General features: G+C 45.9%; 1 protein-coding gene across 1 annotated transcript; it reads right to left on the bottom strand.

The window, feature by feature from the left end:
• Positions 1 to 352: 352 nt before the first annotated feature.
• LOC138796457 (vomeronasal type-2 receptor 26-like) lies at positions 353 to 11,787 on the bottom strand. Its single transcript, XM_069976061.1, has 4 exons — positions 11,653 to 11,787; positions 10,091 to 10,309; positions 6,222 to 6,345; positions 353 to 1,239 (listed from the first exon to the last, which is right to left on the bottom strand). Exons 1-4 carry the CDS (start codon positions 11,785 to 11,787, stop codon positions 353 to 355), a joined length of 1,365 nt encoding a protein of 454 aa, XP_069832162.1.
• Positions 11,788 to 18,258: the final 6,471 nt, after the last annotated feature.

The raw sequence follows: 18,258 nt of genomic DNA, 5'->3' as shown, positions 1-18,258 counted from the left end.
CTGGTTCTCCAGTTGGCCAGTCTGAGCCTGGATCTATGCAGGGGAGATATCAAATTGAGCTATTCCAACCACAGGGGAATATCTATAGAGAGTGCAAAATTACCAGTCACACCAAGGCTTTGTGTCACTTTAGAAACTAGTATTCAGAATGGAAGACCCGTTAAGATGGTACATTTGGGCCCAGGAGCATCAAGTTACACTTCTTTCTATTAGTAATAAATGTAAAACATGATATGGACTTAACATACACTATAATATATTATTAGGATTTATTGCTACTGCAGTAGTTTATGTACATTAATTTCCTTTCTTGTCTTTCTCATTAATAGTTTTCACTGTATATATTTTAGTTTTAATGCTTTCTTTTGACATTTCTATCAGGCTTCATCAATATTCTAAAACATTTAGGGAAAAATATACAGCCTAATAACCCAGCAGTAGAGCCTAGTATAGCGAATATCTCCACAGCTACAATATATTTGCCCCTGGCGCTCAGATAGGCCGGGATCATGGCTATCCAGACACTGCAGAACACCAGCATGCTGAAGGTGATGTACTTGGCCTCATTATAACTGTCCGGTAATGTCCTCACCATGAAAGCCAGAAGAAAGCTCACCGCTGCCAGGAACCCCAGGTAACCCAACATGGAGAAGAACCAGATATCTGACCCTTCATTACACTGAATGAGGATCTGATCTGTATAGGACGTCATGTCAAACTCCTGATATGGAGGAGAAACAGACATCCAAGAAACACAGATGAGAACTTGGAGTGAGGAGCAAATCCCCAGCACATAAGTCGATGTCTTTACACCTATCAGCTTCCTCCAGATGCTTCCAGGTTTGGTGGCTTTGAAGGCAATGCAGACTGTGAGAGTTTTGGAGAGAACAGAAGATACAGAGATAGAGAAGAATATCCCAAATATAGTCTGTCTCAGCATGCAGGTTATATCCACAGGACGGCCGAGGAACAAGAAGATACAGAGGAAGCTCAGCAAGATGGAGACCAGGAGGATGAAGCTCACAGTGCGGTTATTGGCCCTCACAATGGGAGAGTCCCAGTGATAGATGAAGATTCCCAGTATAGTAATGGTTACAGAAGATAAAAATAAAGATGTGAATATAAAAATGATGATAATATCCTCCTCAAAGGATAGAAACGTATATGTTTTAGGGACACAAGTTACTTTCCTCTCATCCGGCCATCCATCATCCGGACATCTATGGCAGATCTCACTGTCTGTGGGATACAAAGAAATAACATCTTAACTAATAAGCAGGATTAAAAAAAATACTCATATCTCCAGCACAACAAAAACTCAAAAGGAATAATAAAAAAAAAAAAAAAAAAGCTGAAAACTATTTTATATCTGGGAAACACCCCATTCAATGTTTTTTGTGGGGATTTGTATTAAAATACCTCCAAGCTCAACACAGCAAATATTATGGGAGCAACTAAGCATAGAGGGGGACATTTATGAAGATCGACGTACAAGTCTTAAATTAGTCCGTGTCTCCAATTACTACTACCCTGCCGCATGCACTAAGAGGTGCATGTCTCCTAGTGAATCCGGCCTGACCTGCACCTGCTGTACTGCGGTTGTAGAAATCTACACCTGCTTCTGAGCAGGTGTAGATTTCTGCCATGCCTCCTACGCACCTTTCCGCGACCCGCCCACCCATCAGGCGAGCAAGGTATAGGCAGGCGTACCTCAGGAAGATGGGATGAATCTGTGCCTTCATTCTGGTGTAAGGTTGGTAAATGTCCCCCAGTCAGGGCTGTATTAACAGCTGCTGCCACCCTAGGCACTAAACCTGAAGAAGCCCCATCTTGGGGAGCATGGTTTCGGCCTCATGCATTTCTCTCCATGTAGAAACATTGTCTGAATCACGTTTCTCCTGTTTTTTAACGGCTTAAAACAAACAAATTTCCACATTGAATCAATGATTACAGCCGTCTTCATATTTTCTGAGGGAATTCTCACCACAGGATTGGTAAACCTGAACAATTCCACCATCCCCCCCCCCCCCCCTTTCCTTCCCCCCTCAAAAAGACAACAGATTTACTGGCAAGTCCAAATGGGAGGTGGGAGACTAAAAAAATAAAAAATAAAAAAAAGTTGTTCTTTGCTTCCTCCTGCTCCCTGCTGCTGCCCCCCTGCAAGGTGCTGCCCTAGGCACCGGACCGCGGGTGCTTAGTGGTAAATACGGCCTCTGCCACAGTGTGTAACTGGTTTAATAGGAGTCCCTGTTGCTGCACATTATAAATTGTTTGAAACAAATCCTATCTCAAAAAAAAAATCTAATTTGGATGTGATCCAAATTCAGCAAAATCAGTTTAGTGTAGACCAGTTTGCTCATCTCTGGTCAAAAAGAAAAACATCTTAACCCCTTAAGGACAGAGCCTGAAATGGCCATAAGGACAGAGACAAATTTTATGAATATGACCAGTGTCACTTTATTCATTAATAACTTCGGGATGCTTTTACCTATCCAGCTGATTCTGAGATTGTTTTCTCGTGACATATTGTACATTACATTTCTGGTAAATTGGAGTCGATACTCATAACAAATCTTTATGAAAAACACCAAAATAACGTGGAAAAATTAAGAAAAAATGCATTTTTCCAACTTTGAAACCTTTCTGCTTATACAGAAAATGGTTATACCACATAAATTATATATTAAATAGCATTAGCAACAAGTCTACTTTATGTTGGTGGCATTTATTAAACTATATTTCATTTTTTTTAGACAATAGGAAGCCTAAAACATAAGCAGCAATTTTCCATATTTTCTGTACAATTTCAAAATCAGATATTTTTAGGGACCTGTTCAGGTTCAAAGTGTATTTGAGGGGCCTGTATGTTAGAAAGCCCCACAAAGCACCCCATTTCAGAAACTGCACCCCCCACACTCTGCAAAAGCATATCCAGAAAGTGTTTTAACCCTTTAGGGGAGTCACAGAAATAAAAGCTAAGTGTGTAAGAAATTTGAAAATTTTTATTTTCTGTGCAGAGATTTTATTGTAATCCAATATCTTTCATAATGATAAACCTATTACCAGAGAAATGCACCCCAATATTTATTGCCCCGTTTCTGCAGTTTATAGAAATACCCCATATGTGGCCCTATTGCGCTATTTGACGCAACCACAAGCCTCAGATATAAGGGAGCGCCTAGTGAATTTCAACGCCTCCGTTATATTTGGTCATTTTTGACCGTACCACTTCAGGTTGGCAGAGGCTCTGGGGTGCCAAAACCCAAAAAACACCCCTAAAGTGACACCATTTAGAAAACTGCACCCCTCAATGAATGTAACAAGGGGTGCAGTGAGCATTTGGACTCCACAGGTGCTTCGCAGATTTTCAGAACAATGTGGTGTAAAAAAGGAAAAATTCTATTTTTTACACTAAAATGTTGTTCTAGCCTTCATTTTTCATTTTTACAAGGGGATAAAAGAAAAAAAAAAACACCAAACATGTAGTGCAGTTTCTCCCGAGTACGGAAATACCCCACATGTGGACATAAAGTGCCAAGCGGGCGCAGGACGAGCCTCCAAAGGGAAGGAGCGCCAATTGGCCTTTGCAAGCTGGATTTTACTGGAATGGATTTCAAGGGTCATGTCGCATTTACAGAGCCCTCGTGCTGCCAAAACACTGGAAACCCCCCACACGTGACCCCATTCTGGAAACTAAACTCATCAAGGAATCAAACAAGGGGTTCAGTAAGCATATGGACCCCACTGGTGACGGGCACAAATGTGGAACAATGTGACGTGAAAGGGAAAAATTTCATTTTTTCACTTTCATGGCAAAAATGTGGCCGTCATCAAGGGGTCCATATCCTCACTGCACCCCTTGTTAGATTCCTTGAGGGGTGTAGTTTCCAGAATGGGGTCACTTGTGGGGGGTTTCCAGTGTTTTGGCAGCAAGAGGGCTCTGTAAATGCGACATGGTGTTCATCATCCATTCTGGCCACATTCAGCCTGCAAAATCCAAATGGCGCTCCTTCCCTTCGGAGGCTTGCCCTGCACCCACATGGCGCTTTATGTCCACACGTGGGGTATTTACGGACTCAGGGGGAATTGCTCTACACATTTTGTGTGTTTTTTTCTCTTTTATGTGCGGCACTTATCAGCAGACAGTGGCGGTAGGATATAGGGGGGAAAAACGCCCCTACGCCAAAAAGGAGGAGTTGCCGATCAGCGGCAAACTTACGTGCGATGCTGATCAGCACTCAGCGGCGTTAGGGTGCAAAAAAAAAAAAAAAAAAATCTTTTTAACCCAAAGCAACTGATCAGTGATTGATATTCACTGATCAGCCGCTAGGGGGCAGTAGAGTGACGCTGCCGGAGATTGCCGAGACCCGCCGAACCCGAGGACCCGAACGTTTCCGAAGATTTCTGACGCTGGACGACCGAACCCGGAAGTGAAGCAAGAAGATGCGAGGACGGCGCGGAACGCAGATCTTCGCTCCGGACGGCCAGATCAGGTGAGTATGGTACACCTGCACCACGCACAGCTGTTCTGCACCCCTCAGCTACCTATCTGAGGGGTGCAGAATCCAACAAAACTGTTTTTTTACAGTTTGATCGCCATGATGGGCCGGCCGGTACTGGCCGGCCTATCACGGCGATCGTAGGGGTGGCATCGGCGCCATCTTTCCCCAGTACACTAATGGCAATTGGTGCTATCTCGGACAGCACCAATCGCCATTGCTTTCCGGGTCACCGGGTCACCGATGACCCGGAAAGCTGTTTTCAGCTGCTATATGCTGATCTGTATTGATCAGCATATAGCAGCGATCGTCGGCACGAGAGGGGTTAATCACCCCCCGTGCCGACGAGCAAAGATGGCCTGCTATACATTATAGCAGGCCATCTTCCCCGACCGCTGTGTGTGAACACACAGCGATCAGGGAAACATCGGGCGTAAGTATACGCCCGTTTGCTTTAAAGCCCAGCCTGCGGGGGCGTATACTTACGCCCGATGTCGTTAAGGGGTTAACTTGGAATTGATTATTTCGTTAGACAAATCTATCCAGTTTTGATGACTGACATACTGACATAATAGGGAGCTATAAGCAGGGTAGATTTGTATAACATGCTGAGAGTCCCCCTTTAAAACCAACCAACAGGAACTTAATATTAGAGGATGTTTTGAGAATACAGGAAAACACTATTCCATTAGTTAGGTAGTTGGAAACAAATTTAATACAAAACTCCAAGATTCTTTAGTTTTTGAAAACATTGAATGTGTTTTCTAATAGGAGTACAACTGGAGAAGAGAGTTTGTTGGTTATTTATAATAAATGAAATACCTACTGGATGTATCTCCTTCTTGACAAAAATCTCCTTGTCTTATGATATCAGAAACAGACCTTTCCCTCACTCAGGAGGCTAAGCATTTTTTAATCCAATTATCTGGGGGGGGGGGGGTTGGGTCTGTAGAATGAAAGTATAGGCTTTTGAGTATAGCCTGAAGCATTATTATACTCAATTCTAGTTTATGTTTATATCTTTACCAAGTTAATATAAGTTTTATACTCTCTTAACATATGCAATGTTATCTGACGTACAAATGCGCTCTCTCTCTCTCAACTTATCTTGCCTGTGTAATGTTAAACCTATAGACACATCTGAATATCTAATGTATTACAATCCTCCAGCCATGGTTCCCTATAGGTTTCCTCCACAGGGCCTTTTTCTTCTCTTAAATAATGAAGTGCACTTTGTGAGTCATTGGTGCTCCTAAAACATACTGGCTCTGCTAGAATAGCAGCCAGAACATGGTGTCCCCTCTATTGCTGTCCATCCGTGGGCTTTATGTCAGACAGCTGGAGATCTCACAGTATTCCTGAATCCCATTAGCTTAGCACTTGATCTGACTTCTGTGATTACTTTAGTCTTCAAATAAAACTGTGGCATCTTAACACCAAAAAAGTGTGTTTTGTGCAATATTTCATAGTCTGTGTTTATTTTGGTTGGAGTTGCTTCAAGGGATCCATCCCATACAAATTCTATATTTATATATTTCTACAGCTATTGTGAGATTTACAGCAACTCGCAGTCATGACCTTCTTTCACTTAGTATTAAAACTGTTCAGTTCGAATTGAGGCCTTTTGACTCCATTGATAACATTTTGAGATAATGTGGTCTCATGAAAAAGTTATCTTAACTAAACAAGCAGGATGGATATCACTCTGTACTATCTATTTACCTGTTATATTGGACACTTCACTGTTAAAACACGGGACACAGTCATAGCAGCAGATGTGAGATCCCCCTTTTAAAGACTTTCTGTATCCTGGAGAACATCGATCATTACAACGAGACTGTGGAGTCTGGTATATGAAGTAAAGTATAGTCAGCACTGGAAATATAGGAGCTGTGATTGCAGCAGCACGGATCCACTCAAGTTCCTCTGAGGTGAGGTGCTGACTGCAGGGACCCTGTGATCCTCCTCTCCTCAGTGGTGTAAAAAGGATCCTACAGAGCTGAGGGGTATGGGGATCTGACCAGGGGGAGGAGCCTCAGCCCTGCAGGATCCAGCATACACCATGGAGGAGAGGAGTGCAGCATCACTGGAGTAAGTGGGGGGATATGGAAAGATACCACTACATATATATGTATACACACACACACACAGAGGGGGCACATGAAGGGAGGATAGTGGTCTGCTATACACAGGGGGACATGGAGGGATACTGGTCTGCTATATACAGGGGCACATGGAGGGATACTGGTCTGCTATATACAGGGGAACATGAAGGGATACTGATCTGCTATACACAGGGGGACACAGGGAGGAGTACTGGTCTGCTATATACAGGGGGACACAGAAAGGAGTACTGGTCTGCTATATACAGGGGGACATGGAGGGATACTTGTCTGCTATATACAGGGGGGGGCAGGGAGGAGTACTGGTCTGCTATATACAGGGGAACATGGAGGAGTACTGGTCTGCTTTATACAGGGGGACATGGAGGGATACTGGTCTGCTATATACTGGGGGCACATGGAGGGATACTGGTCTGCTATATACAGGGGGACACAGGGAGGAATACTGGTCTGCTATATACAGGGGGACATAGAGGGATACTGGTCTGCTATATACAGGGGGACATGGAGGGATACTGGTCTGCTATATACAGGGGACACATGAAGGAGTACTGGTCTGCTATATACAGGGGGACACGGAGGGATACTGGTCTGCTATATACAGGGGGGCACAGGGAGGAGTACTGGTCTGCTATATACAGGGGGCACATGGAGGGAATACTGATCTGCTATATACAGGGGCACATGGAGGGATACTGGTCTGCTATATACAGGGGGCACAGGGAGGAGTACTGGTCTGCTATATACAGGGGGGCACATGAAGGGATATTGGTCTGCTATACACAGGGGGACATGGAGGGATACTGGTCTGCTATATAAAGGGGGACATGGAGGGATACTGGTCTGCTATATACAGGGGGGCACAGGGAGGAGTACTGGTCTGCTATATACAGGGGGCACATGGAGGGAATACTGATCTGCTATATAAAGGGGGACATGGAGGGATACTGGTCTGCTATATACAGGGGGGCACAGGGAGGAGTACTGGTCTGCTATATACAGGGGGACATGGAGGGATACTGGTCTGCTATATACAGGGGGACATGGAGGGATACTGGTCTGCTATATACAGGGGGACATGGAGGGATACTGGTCTGCTATATACGGGGGCACATGGAGGGATACTGGTCTGCTACATACAGGGGGACATAGAGGGATACTGGTCTGCTATATACAGGGGGACATGGAGGGATACTGGTCTGCTATATACAGGGGGACATGGAGGGATACTGGTCTGCTATATACAGGGGCACAGGGAGGGATACTGGTCTGCTATATACGGGGACACAGGGAGGAGTACTGGTCTGCTATATACAGGGGGACATGGAGGGATACTGGTCTGCTATATACAGGGGGCACATGGAGGGAACACTGATCTGCTATATACAGGGGCACATGGAGGGATACTGGTCTGCTATATACAGGGGGCACAGGGAGGAGTACTGGTCTGCTATATACAGGGGCACATGGAGGAGTACTGGTCTGCTATATACAGGGGGGCACATGGAGGGATATTGGTCTGCTATATACAGGGGGACATGGAGGGATACTGGTCTGCTATATACAGGGGGGCACAGGGAGGAGTACTGGTCTGCTATATACAGGGGGACATGGAGGGATACTGGTCTGCTATATACAGGGGGCACATGGAGGGAATACTGATCTGCTATATAGAGGGGGCACATGGAGGAGTACTGGTCTGCTATATACAGGGGGTACAGGTAGCAGTACTGGTCTGCTATATACAGGGGGACATGGAGGGATACTGGTCTGCTATATACTGGGGGCACATGGAGGAGTACTGGTCTGCTATATACAGGGGGACATGGAGGGATACTGGTCTGCTATATACAGGGGGACATGGAGGGATACTGGTCTGCTATATACGGGGGCACATGGAGGGATACTGGTCTGCTATATACAGGGGGCACAGGGAGGAGTACTGGTCTGCTATATACAGGGGGACATGGAGGGATACTGGTCTGCTATATACAGGGGGACATGGAGGAGTACTGGTCTGCTATATACAGGGGGACATGGAGGGATACTGGTCTGCTATATACAGGGGGACACAGGAAGGAATATTGGTCTGCTATATACAGGGGGACATGGAGGAGTACTGGTCTGCTATATACAGGGGGACACAGGGAGGAGTACTGGTCTGCTATACACAGGGGGACATGGAGGGATACTGGACTGCTATATACAGGGGGACATGGAGGGATACTGGACTGCTATATACAGGGAGACATGGAGGGATACTGGTCTGCTATACACAGGGGGACATGGAGGGATACTGGTCTGCTATATACAGGGGGACATGGAGGGATACTGGTCTGCTATATACAGGGGGTACAGGGAGGAGTACTGGTCTGCTATATACAGGGGGACATGGAGGGATACTGGTCTACAATATACAGCGGGCATGGAGGAGTACTGGTCTGCTATATACAGGGGGACATGGAGGGATACTGGTCTGCTATATACAGGGGGACACAGGGAGGGATATTGGTCTGCTATACACAGGGGGACATGGAGGGATACTGGTCTGCTATATACAGGTGGCACATGGAGGGAACACTGACCTGCTATATACAGGGGCACATGGAGGGATACTGGTCTGCTATATACAGGGGGACATGGAGGGATACTGGTCTGCTATATATAGGGGCACATGGAGGGATACTGGTCTGCTACATACAGGGGGACATGGAGGGATACTGGTCTGCTATATACAGGGGGTACAGGGTGGAGTACTCGTCTGCTATATACAGGGGGACATGGAGGAGTACTGGTCTGCTATATACAGGGTCACATGGAGGGATACTGGTCTGCTATATACAGGGGGACACAGGGAGGGATACTGGTCTGCTACATACAGGGGGACATGGAGGGATACTGGTCTGCTATATACAAGGGGACATGGAGGAGTACTGGTCTGCTATATACAGCAGGACATGGAGGAGTACTGGTCTGCTATATACAGGGGGACATGGAGGGATACTGGTCTGCTATATACGGGGGCACATGGAGGGATACTGGTCTGCTATATACAGGGGGACACAGGGAGGGATACTGGTCTGCTATATACAGGGGACACACGGAGGGATACAGCTGTTGAGTCAAAGGTTAGAAAACAATTAGAGAATGACACAGTACAGTCCATTAATAAAAGGGGGCAGTAGTAGAGTACATGAGGGGACACAGTGCCACATTATGGGGCGTCACCTTAGAGTGACTATAAGGGGGGGGGGGGGGCAAACTAAAATTTTGCACCAGGGCCCATCAGCCCTTAGCTACGCCCCTGCAGCCAGAGTGTTCCGTGGGGGATTTGAAGACATCACAGGGGGCTAGGATCCTCAGAAGGACCCCACTTTTTCTGCAGCAAAGCTCACTAGACATCGGGCCCCTCCAGATAACCAGAGGATCAGTCTGATGCTAAGTTTAAACCCATGGGTAGATACTTACTCTGCAATTGTTCATCATTACGCTTTTGTTGGAAATATGGAGCTGTTGGTCGTCTGTTGTGAAATAGCTCCCTGTGTCCAACCATGTCATTTTACCATGTCTAATCACCATATTTAGAATATGTAATTTAGATTTTAAATTAAGGAGTTTTTCCTCAGTGAAGGAAATCTTGTCACCCTCGTAATCCAAGTAATTTACCCTCTTAACAAAATACTTAATCTGTAAAAGAGAAGAATGAATAAAATTCACAGAAATGGAAGAAGTTCAAACACATCCAACGTGGCCTACAGTAAGTGAATGGAAAAAACACTTCCCTACGTCCTATGGCCATGTTCACACAACATATGTTTTGCATAAATCACGGCCGTTGTTGCAATTTCCAGTGATGAGCGAGCATGTTCGTCCGAGCTTGGTACTCGATCGAGTATTAGGGTACTCGATGGTACTCGAGAAAATCTCATCATCCGTTTCCTGTAAGTTTGGGCGCTATTTCTCATCCAGTAAACATGCAGGAGACTCTTTGGTACATCCTGTGATGACGTGGGACCCATACATGTCGATAGCAGCGATTGGTTGGCCAGATCAGATGACCCTGCCATATAAAACTCGGCGCCGGCAGTGCTCACTTCAGACGCATGCTGTGAGAGATCAGTGACAGAGCTGCTGCTGGTCAGGGAGAGAGTCAATGTAGGATTTAGCGTTCCAGTAGGCAGGGAATATACTAGCAATACAAACACACAGACCTTTTCAGGGCTTAAAAGCTTTTATCAATACTATTACTACAGACTGCTGGCTGGGACTTGCAGTGCTGCTACCGCGGTTTAACCAGCACACTGTGGTGATCGGCTGCTGGCAGAAAGGGGACATTAGGTGCATACAGACCCCTAAGAAGTGCTCAGTACTATTTTATGATTTTGGGGCTGGTGGTCCTGCTGTACTACATTGTATTGCTGGGATTTGTAGTACACATGCCTAGAACTTCACTGCTCATTGTCCTGTGTAACAGGTGCCATAGACTACAGACCACCACTTACACACAAACTCTATAGACAGCCTCCAAATACTAGTGTGACACTGACCACCAGTATATATGCTGATTTCTATATTTCTTACTCAAGGCATATCTAAGCTCACTACTTATTGCCCTGTGTAATGGGGTGTCACACAGTGTATAGCTGCAGCCACCAACAGATTGTATACCACAGCTTCCCAAAAACTAAATTACCAATTGTGATCTATAGCGCTATAGTACCGAAAGGGTTTGATGTTACAATCCTAATATGGCATACACGGAATAGACTCTGATATATTCAGCTGGTTATGCAAAAAGCCGCTGATTGCCTCAGATGTAATAGATCAGCTGTTGCATAGCCTGCTCTGGAATGATATATAGCTAGTTGCTGTTCCTACCTGTCTTGCACCGCTGTGAAGTCCTTCACACAAATGTGCGCTTAATGATTAACTGATGTCCAAAATGTAATCCTGAAAAGTTGGAGGAAGATAAAGATGTCCTTTTTTTATCGGGGTCGGGAGCGAGCCCCGGCCGGTGGCTCTGCTGCTACCTTACGCCCGACGTGGTGGAGTAGATCGGGAGGAATCCACAATTGAGTGACGTCACTTTGGATACGGAGGCCGATGTAGGGAAAAAGACATCTAACGCGTTTCAGCGAGCTTACGGTCGCCCTCGTCAGAGTCATCTCTGACGAGGGCGACCGTAAGCTCGCTGAAACGCGTTAGATGTCTTTTTCCCTACATCGGCCTCCGTATCCAAAGTGACGTCACTCAATTGTGGATTCCTCCCGATCTACTCCACCACGTCGGGCGTAAGGTAGCAGCAGAGCCACCGGCCGGGGCTCGCTCCCGACCCCGATAAAAAAAAAGGACATCTTTATCTTCCTCCAACTTTTCAGGATTACATTTTGGACATCAGTTAATCATTAAGCGCACATTTGTGTGAAGGACTTCACAGCGGTGCAAGACAGGTAGGAACAGCAACTAGCTATATATCATTCCAGAGCAGGCTATGCAACAGCTGATCTATTACATCTGAGGCAATCAGCGGCTTTTTGCATAACCAGCTGAATATATCAGAGTCTATTCCGTGTATGCCATATTAGGATTGTAACATCAAACCCTTTCGGTACTATAGCGCTATAGATCACAATTGGTAATTTAGTTTGTATACATTCATTGAGGATACGGAATCCTCAAGATCTATACAGCAGCATATTAGCTTCCTCTTTCCAGTGCAGCGCCGACGAGTGTCTAACTCCACGGAGTGTACACTTTTTTGTTTCAGTTATATATATATTCCCAAAAACTGTTGGGACCACCAGTATATTTTCTTATTTCTGTATTTCTTACTGAGGGCATACCCAAGCTCACTGCAAACTGCCCTGTGTTAGGGGGTGTCATACAGTGTATAGGTGCAGTCACCAACAGATTGTATACCACAGCCTCCCAAAAACTAGTGTGACCACCAGTATATTTTCTGATTTCTTTATTTCTTACTGTGGGCATACCCAAGCTCACTGCCAATTGCCCTGTGTAAGTGCTGCTATACACCATATAGCAGCACTTACACACAGACTCTATACAACTACCTCCAAAAGTAGTCTGAGTAATATATTTTTTCTTGTCTTGCTGTGATCTGTAGTGCAGCTATCTCAGTCTTGACTGTGCAGTGTCCATAAAATGGTGAACCCCAAGGTAAGGGTCGAGGACGAGGGCGTGGGGTTCCAAGCAATTCAGTGGGCAGAGGCCGTGGTTCAGGGCAGGGTGACACAGCAGCACCCGTTGAGGAGGGAGCATTGGCACACCGCAGACATTCACTGCTTAGCTTCTTCTCGCAACTTACAGGGTCTCTGGGTAGACCACTATTGAAACCGCAGCAGCTAGATTAGGTGCTGACGTGGATAGCGGATATGTCCAGTAGCTTATCCACCACCCAGTCTTCCACGCAGTCCACCCATGCTAGCCAAGGGAGTGGAACCCTTGCTCTACAAGCTCAGCCTCCTTCCCCACAGCCTGGCCCCTCCAGGGAAAGGAGGGATTCAGAATTGGATGAAGGGCTGGTGGATAAGGACGAGGTGACTGACCCTAGCCGGGTGGATAAGCCTAGTGACAGTGCTTCTGAGGGCGAGACAAGTTCAGCCACAGGACCGGTTGGACGAGAAGGGGTGGGTAGAGGGAGAAGCAGGGCCAGAGCAAGTAGATCAGCAACTGTTTCACAGAGTCAAACTCCCGTGGCCAGGCCTGGATGTTTGCAAGTCTGGAGGTTCTTTAAAAAAACTTCGGATAACCGACAGACTGTAGTGTGCAACCTGTGCCATGCCAGGATCAGCAGGGGACCCACCACTACCAGGCTAACCACTACAGCATGTGTAGGCATATAAGTGCTAAACACCCCACTCAGTGGAACAAAGGTAGTTCACTTAGTGCTCCTTCCCCTGTGTCACATGCTGGCTCTGTCAGTCTCCCGAACCAGGCCCCAGGCACGAGCGCCTCCCGCCCTACACCCAAACCTTCACCTCCACTATTCTCAAAGTCAAATTCCAGACTGCTGGCTGGGACATGCAGTGCAGCTACCAAGATTTTAGCAGCACACTGTGGTGATCGGCTGGCAGAAAGGGGACAGCAGGTGTTGCATACAGACCCCTAAGAAGTCCTCAGTACTATTATATTATTATTATTATTATTATTATTACTATTATATAGAATATACCACCATCTTTTACAGTGCAATTAGTAGTGTGCTTTGATGTGACTGCAGTCATAAATGAAGAAATAAGAAAATATACTGGTCACACTAGTTTCTGGAGGTTGTCGTATACAATCTGTGGGTAACTGCAGCTATATAGTATATGCCACCATCTTTCACAGGGAAATTAGCAGTGAGCTTTGATGTCACTCACCACTTCTACCGCTGATTCGATTTTGAGTTTGAGTTTGACTTGGAGGTGCTGGGCTGCCCTGCCCCTAGCATGTTGTCAGAGCGGGTCTTCAGTGCAGCTGGTGGCATCATCAGTCACTAATAAGCACACCCACCTGTCAACTGACAGCGCTGACAGGCTTGCGTTTATTAATTTTATTATTTATTTATGTCTTATTGCAGCCATATCCAAGTTCACTGCTAATTACCCTGTGTAATTAGCAGTGAGCTTGGTTGCGTGTGACAACGAGCGGAACCAGGTGGCGGCTCTGCAACTTGGCAGCCTCACACATGTACCATGCCATGTTACGGGTGTCCTCTGCCGTCCTTTCACCAGTACCTTCTACTTTCCTTGGATGTTGTAGCCGTTTTGAAGGCAGGGTTGACCATGACCAGGTCTTTTTAATAAAATTCCGGGGCCTCTTAAGACTGTATCTTATTACCCTGTGTAATTAGCAGTGAGCTTGGTTGCATGTGAGAAGGGGCAGAACCTGGTGGTGGCTCTGCAACTCAGCAGCCTCACACATGTATCATGCCTGGCCCACGTCTTCAACCAAGTGTTGGTGTGTTCCTTAAAACCTACCCCAATTTGGCTGACTTGGTCACCAAGGTGCACCGCATCTGTGCACATTTCCGCAAGTCAACCATGGAAAGTTACCCCAACTGCTATAGTCAAATTCAAAGTCAAATTTAAACTCAAAACAGCGGTGGGGGGGAGTAGTGGTGAGTGACATGATGCAGGGAATGTTTTTTGGAAGGCTCACTTGCTACCTCAATTTTAATGGTTCTCTGTGTCCTCACCGCCATGCTGTGTCAGGCAAAGTGTTTGGGTAGTTCATATGCTACCTATATTTGAATGGTTCCCTGTGTCCTCTCCGCCATGCTGTGTCAGGCAAAGTGTTTGGGTGGTTCATATGCTACCTGTATTTGAATGGTTCCCTGTGTCCTCACTGCCTCACTGCCACTGCCTATCATGATGCAGGAAAAGTTACCCCAACTGCTACAGTCAAATTCAAACTCAAAACAGCGGTGGGGGGAAAAGTGGTGAGTCACATGATGCAGGGAATGTTACCCCAACTGCTACATTCTAATTCAAAGTCAAAACAGCGGTGTGGGGAGAAGTGGTGAGTCACATGATGCAGGCAATGTCACCTCAACTGCTACAGTCAAATTCAAAGACAAAACAGCGGTGGGGGGAGAAGTGGTGAGTCACATGATGCAGGGAATGTTACCCCAACTGCTAAAGTCAAATTCAAAGATAAAACAGAAGTGGGGGGAGAAGTAGGGAGTCACATTATGCAGGGAATGTTACTCCAACTGCTACAGTCAAATTCAAAGTCAAATTCAATTTAGCATCCTTGTCTTGTCCATTTCGAACCATATTATCTGTAGATGTCCTCTTACGGGTGTCCTCTGCCGTCCTTTCACCAGTACCTTCTAATAATTTTTTTGGATGTTGTAGCCCTTTTGAAAGCAGGATTAACCAGGTCTTTTTAATAAAATTCCGGGGCCTCTTAAGAAGACTGTATTGTTATTCTTCCTCCCAACCTCCAAAGATATGCCTCTCCTGCACAACTGCATGAAGGGGTGAGGCTAAATCTAGCCATAATCAAGCTATTTTAGTTTTAGGTGCAGCAGCACTGCCGTGGCTAAGCGCCAACAGGCGGTGCTCAAACTGCTGAACAGCACCTTCTACCTTCCTTGGATGATTTAGCAGTTTTGAAGGCAGGATTGACCAGGCCTTTCACCAGTAGCTTCTACCTTCCATGTATGTTGTTGTAGCCTTTTTCAACATTTCAATAAGTTTTATTGAGGGATTTTTTCAAATTTTCTAACAGACAAAGTAGAAGAAAATACAGCAAGGCTATAAATGTGTCACAAGTGTAGTCTAAGTAGCATCATCAAACAACAAACAACATAGTATAAGGGTTAGTATTACGTTGCTAGAATATAGTAAAGAAAGAAACAAGACGTTCATAACAGGTAGCATATAGTTGTAGCGTGGAACATCAGGGATTAGACAGAAACATAAGGGAGCAACAAGGGGGTGGGACAGAAAAGCAGGGAACAAAACACATAAGTCCAGTTTTGCTGAAGTCAAGTTGTTGCCGATGAAGAGTTCTGGGTTAAAGTCCGCTGAGACATGTCCTGAAGAGATGGAGAGAGTCCATTGTTGAGGGGAAAGAGTTAACACAATAAAGCTTCATTCCGAGATGGCGTGATGTTGGTCACATCTTTATATGGGGATCGCGCAATGTTCCAGGACTGCAAGAGACGGGTGCCACATTAGGAATGGTAACTGGTCCCGAGCTGTGGATAATGACAAGGCCAGCCGTTCCTCCACTTTTATATTGGATACCTTTTTCTCTTAAGGTGGAAGTTTTAGGAGCAAATGCCCTTCGTATACTCAGCGTGGTTGCCAATAAGTCTGGGAACACAGCGAGGCTTGCATAGGTAGGAGAGGATATGCTATGCCGTCAAAAAGCTCTTTTCACATGTAGATGTCGGATGCGCAGTAGAACATCCCTGGGTGTTTCAGGCGGTATATGGATAGGTTTAGGTGAACGGTGTGTCCAATCTATAATAATATCATCTTGCCGGAGATCCGGTGTCGCCTCTTTAATGAAGTTGCGGAGAAACGTAGGGAGATCCGGGTGAGGATCGACTCCGGGATACCTCGGATTTTAACGTTAGGGACACACGATTTATCATCTACTGCTGCCAAGTTAGCTTTTAATCGACCCACCTCTGCTTCTAGGTGTCTGTGGGAGTCAAGCAGGATATTATGTTCGTTGATCACTGAGTACATTGAGTCTTCCAAACGCTGCACTCTGTTTGTAATTAAGCTCACCGTCTCTTTAATAGCAGAAAGCGCATTGTCTAAATCTGCTTTTATAGTGTCTCTGAGGTTTAACATCATCCTCTGAATTGGGATCATAATGGAAGGAAAGTCAATGGTACATAATTCACTCCTGAGGTCGTCCATAGTTGGTGGTATAGGACCCACTTCCATAGAAGTCTGAGTAGCTTAAGATATGAATCTGCTGTCCAAGATAGCATTAACAGCGGGAGAGGGTGATGCAGGATGAGAGATCACAGTTATACCCACAGAAAATAAATCCGGAAGGCACAAGTCGGATAGTGAGCCTTCTAACAGGCATGCTGCAGGAGGAGAAGGAGGGGGAACCGAGGAGGAGGCCACGGATGCGGGACAATGCTGCTGGTCTCCCTTAGTTGTTGAACGTAGCTGATAAGGGTTCACACCCGTAGTTCTACTCCTCCGGTTTCTTCTTTTCTGTGCTTTAGGAGTCTGGTCCCTTATAGGGCTCTCTTGATGCCTCGTACCTGTGTCGAATGCCAAGGGGGCCTGCCACGCCACCTCTGCATCTGTAAGAAGAGAGCGCAGGAGATCTCCAAAAAGGAGTCAGCGCCATCTTGTCGCACCCTGGCTGTAGGTTGTGATGACTGTATTCTGCATCTAGCGGCTGCCGATGCCCGCCTGGAAGTTGACTTCATCTCGGGCAGCTTGACAAGAGTTGCGGCTGTTCCCCAAAGTGTAAAAGGAGGTGCGGTGTAGCAGATATCCGCTCTAAAGTCGCTGATTAGGCAGGAGCTCAGCGGACGTGGGGCTGCTTCCTTCAGCCGCAAGCCACGCCCCCCCTGTAGCTTTTTCAAGGCAGGATTGACCAGGTCTTTCACCAGTACCGTCTACTTTCCTTGGATGTTGTAGCCTTTTTGAAGGCAGGATTGACCAAGTCTTTTTAATTGACAGGCTATTGCACTTGCCCTATCTTAGAGATTCTTTAAAGGATTGAAAGTGTAGTCATTCAAATTCCGGGGCCTCTTAAGAAGACTGTATTGTTATTCTTCGTCTCTACCTCCAATGATATGCCTCTCACACACAACTGCTTGAGGGTGTGAGGCTAAATCTAGCCATTATCCGGCTATTTTTATTGGATGACTGTATTGTCCATCTTGGTCTGGGTCAGTGGTATCAGGTTAAGTTTTTGGGTGGTCCATATGCTACCGGTGTTTGAATGGTTCCATGTTTTCTCACCGCCATGCTGTGTCGGGCTAAATTTTGGGGTGGTTCATATGCTACCTCTGTTTTAATGGTTCTCTGTGTACTCACCGCTATGCTGTGTCAGGATAAATTTTGGGGTGCTTCATATGCTAACTCTGTTTTAATGGTTCCCTGTGTTCTCAACACTATGCTGTGTCAGGCTAAATTTTGGGG

This window comes from Dendropsophus ebraccatus, chromosome 7 (genome assembly GCF_027789765.1).
Source record: "Dendropsophus ebraccatus isolate aDenEbr1 chromosome 7, aDenEbr1.pat, whole genome shotgun sequence".
Lineage (NCBI taxonomy): Eukaryota > Metazoa > Chordata > Amphibia > Anura > Hylidae > Dendropsophus > Dendropsophus ebraccatus.
The sequence above is the reverse complement of the archived record's forward strand: the minus strand, read 5'-3'. Positions and strand labels throughout refer to the sequence as shown.

Coding starts and splice junctions, on each gene's coding strand:
- LOC138796457 (XM_069976061.1), bottom strand. CDS start 11,787: ATGACTCTGACGAGGGCGACCGTAAGCTCGCTGAAACGCGTTAGATGT. Junction 10,310..11,652: donor TCCACCACGTCGGGCGTAAG/GTAGCAGCAGAG, acceptor TCTCTTTTACAG/ATTAAGTATTTTGTTAAGAG. Junction 6,346..10,090: donor TAATGATGAACAATTGCAGA/GTAAGTATCTAC, acceptor TTCATATACCAG/ACTCCACAGTCTCGTTGTAA.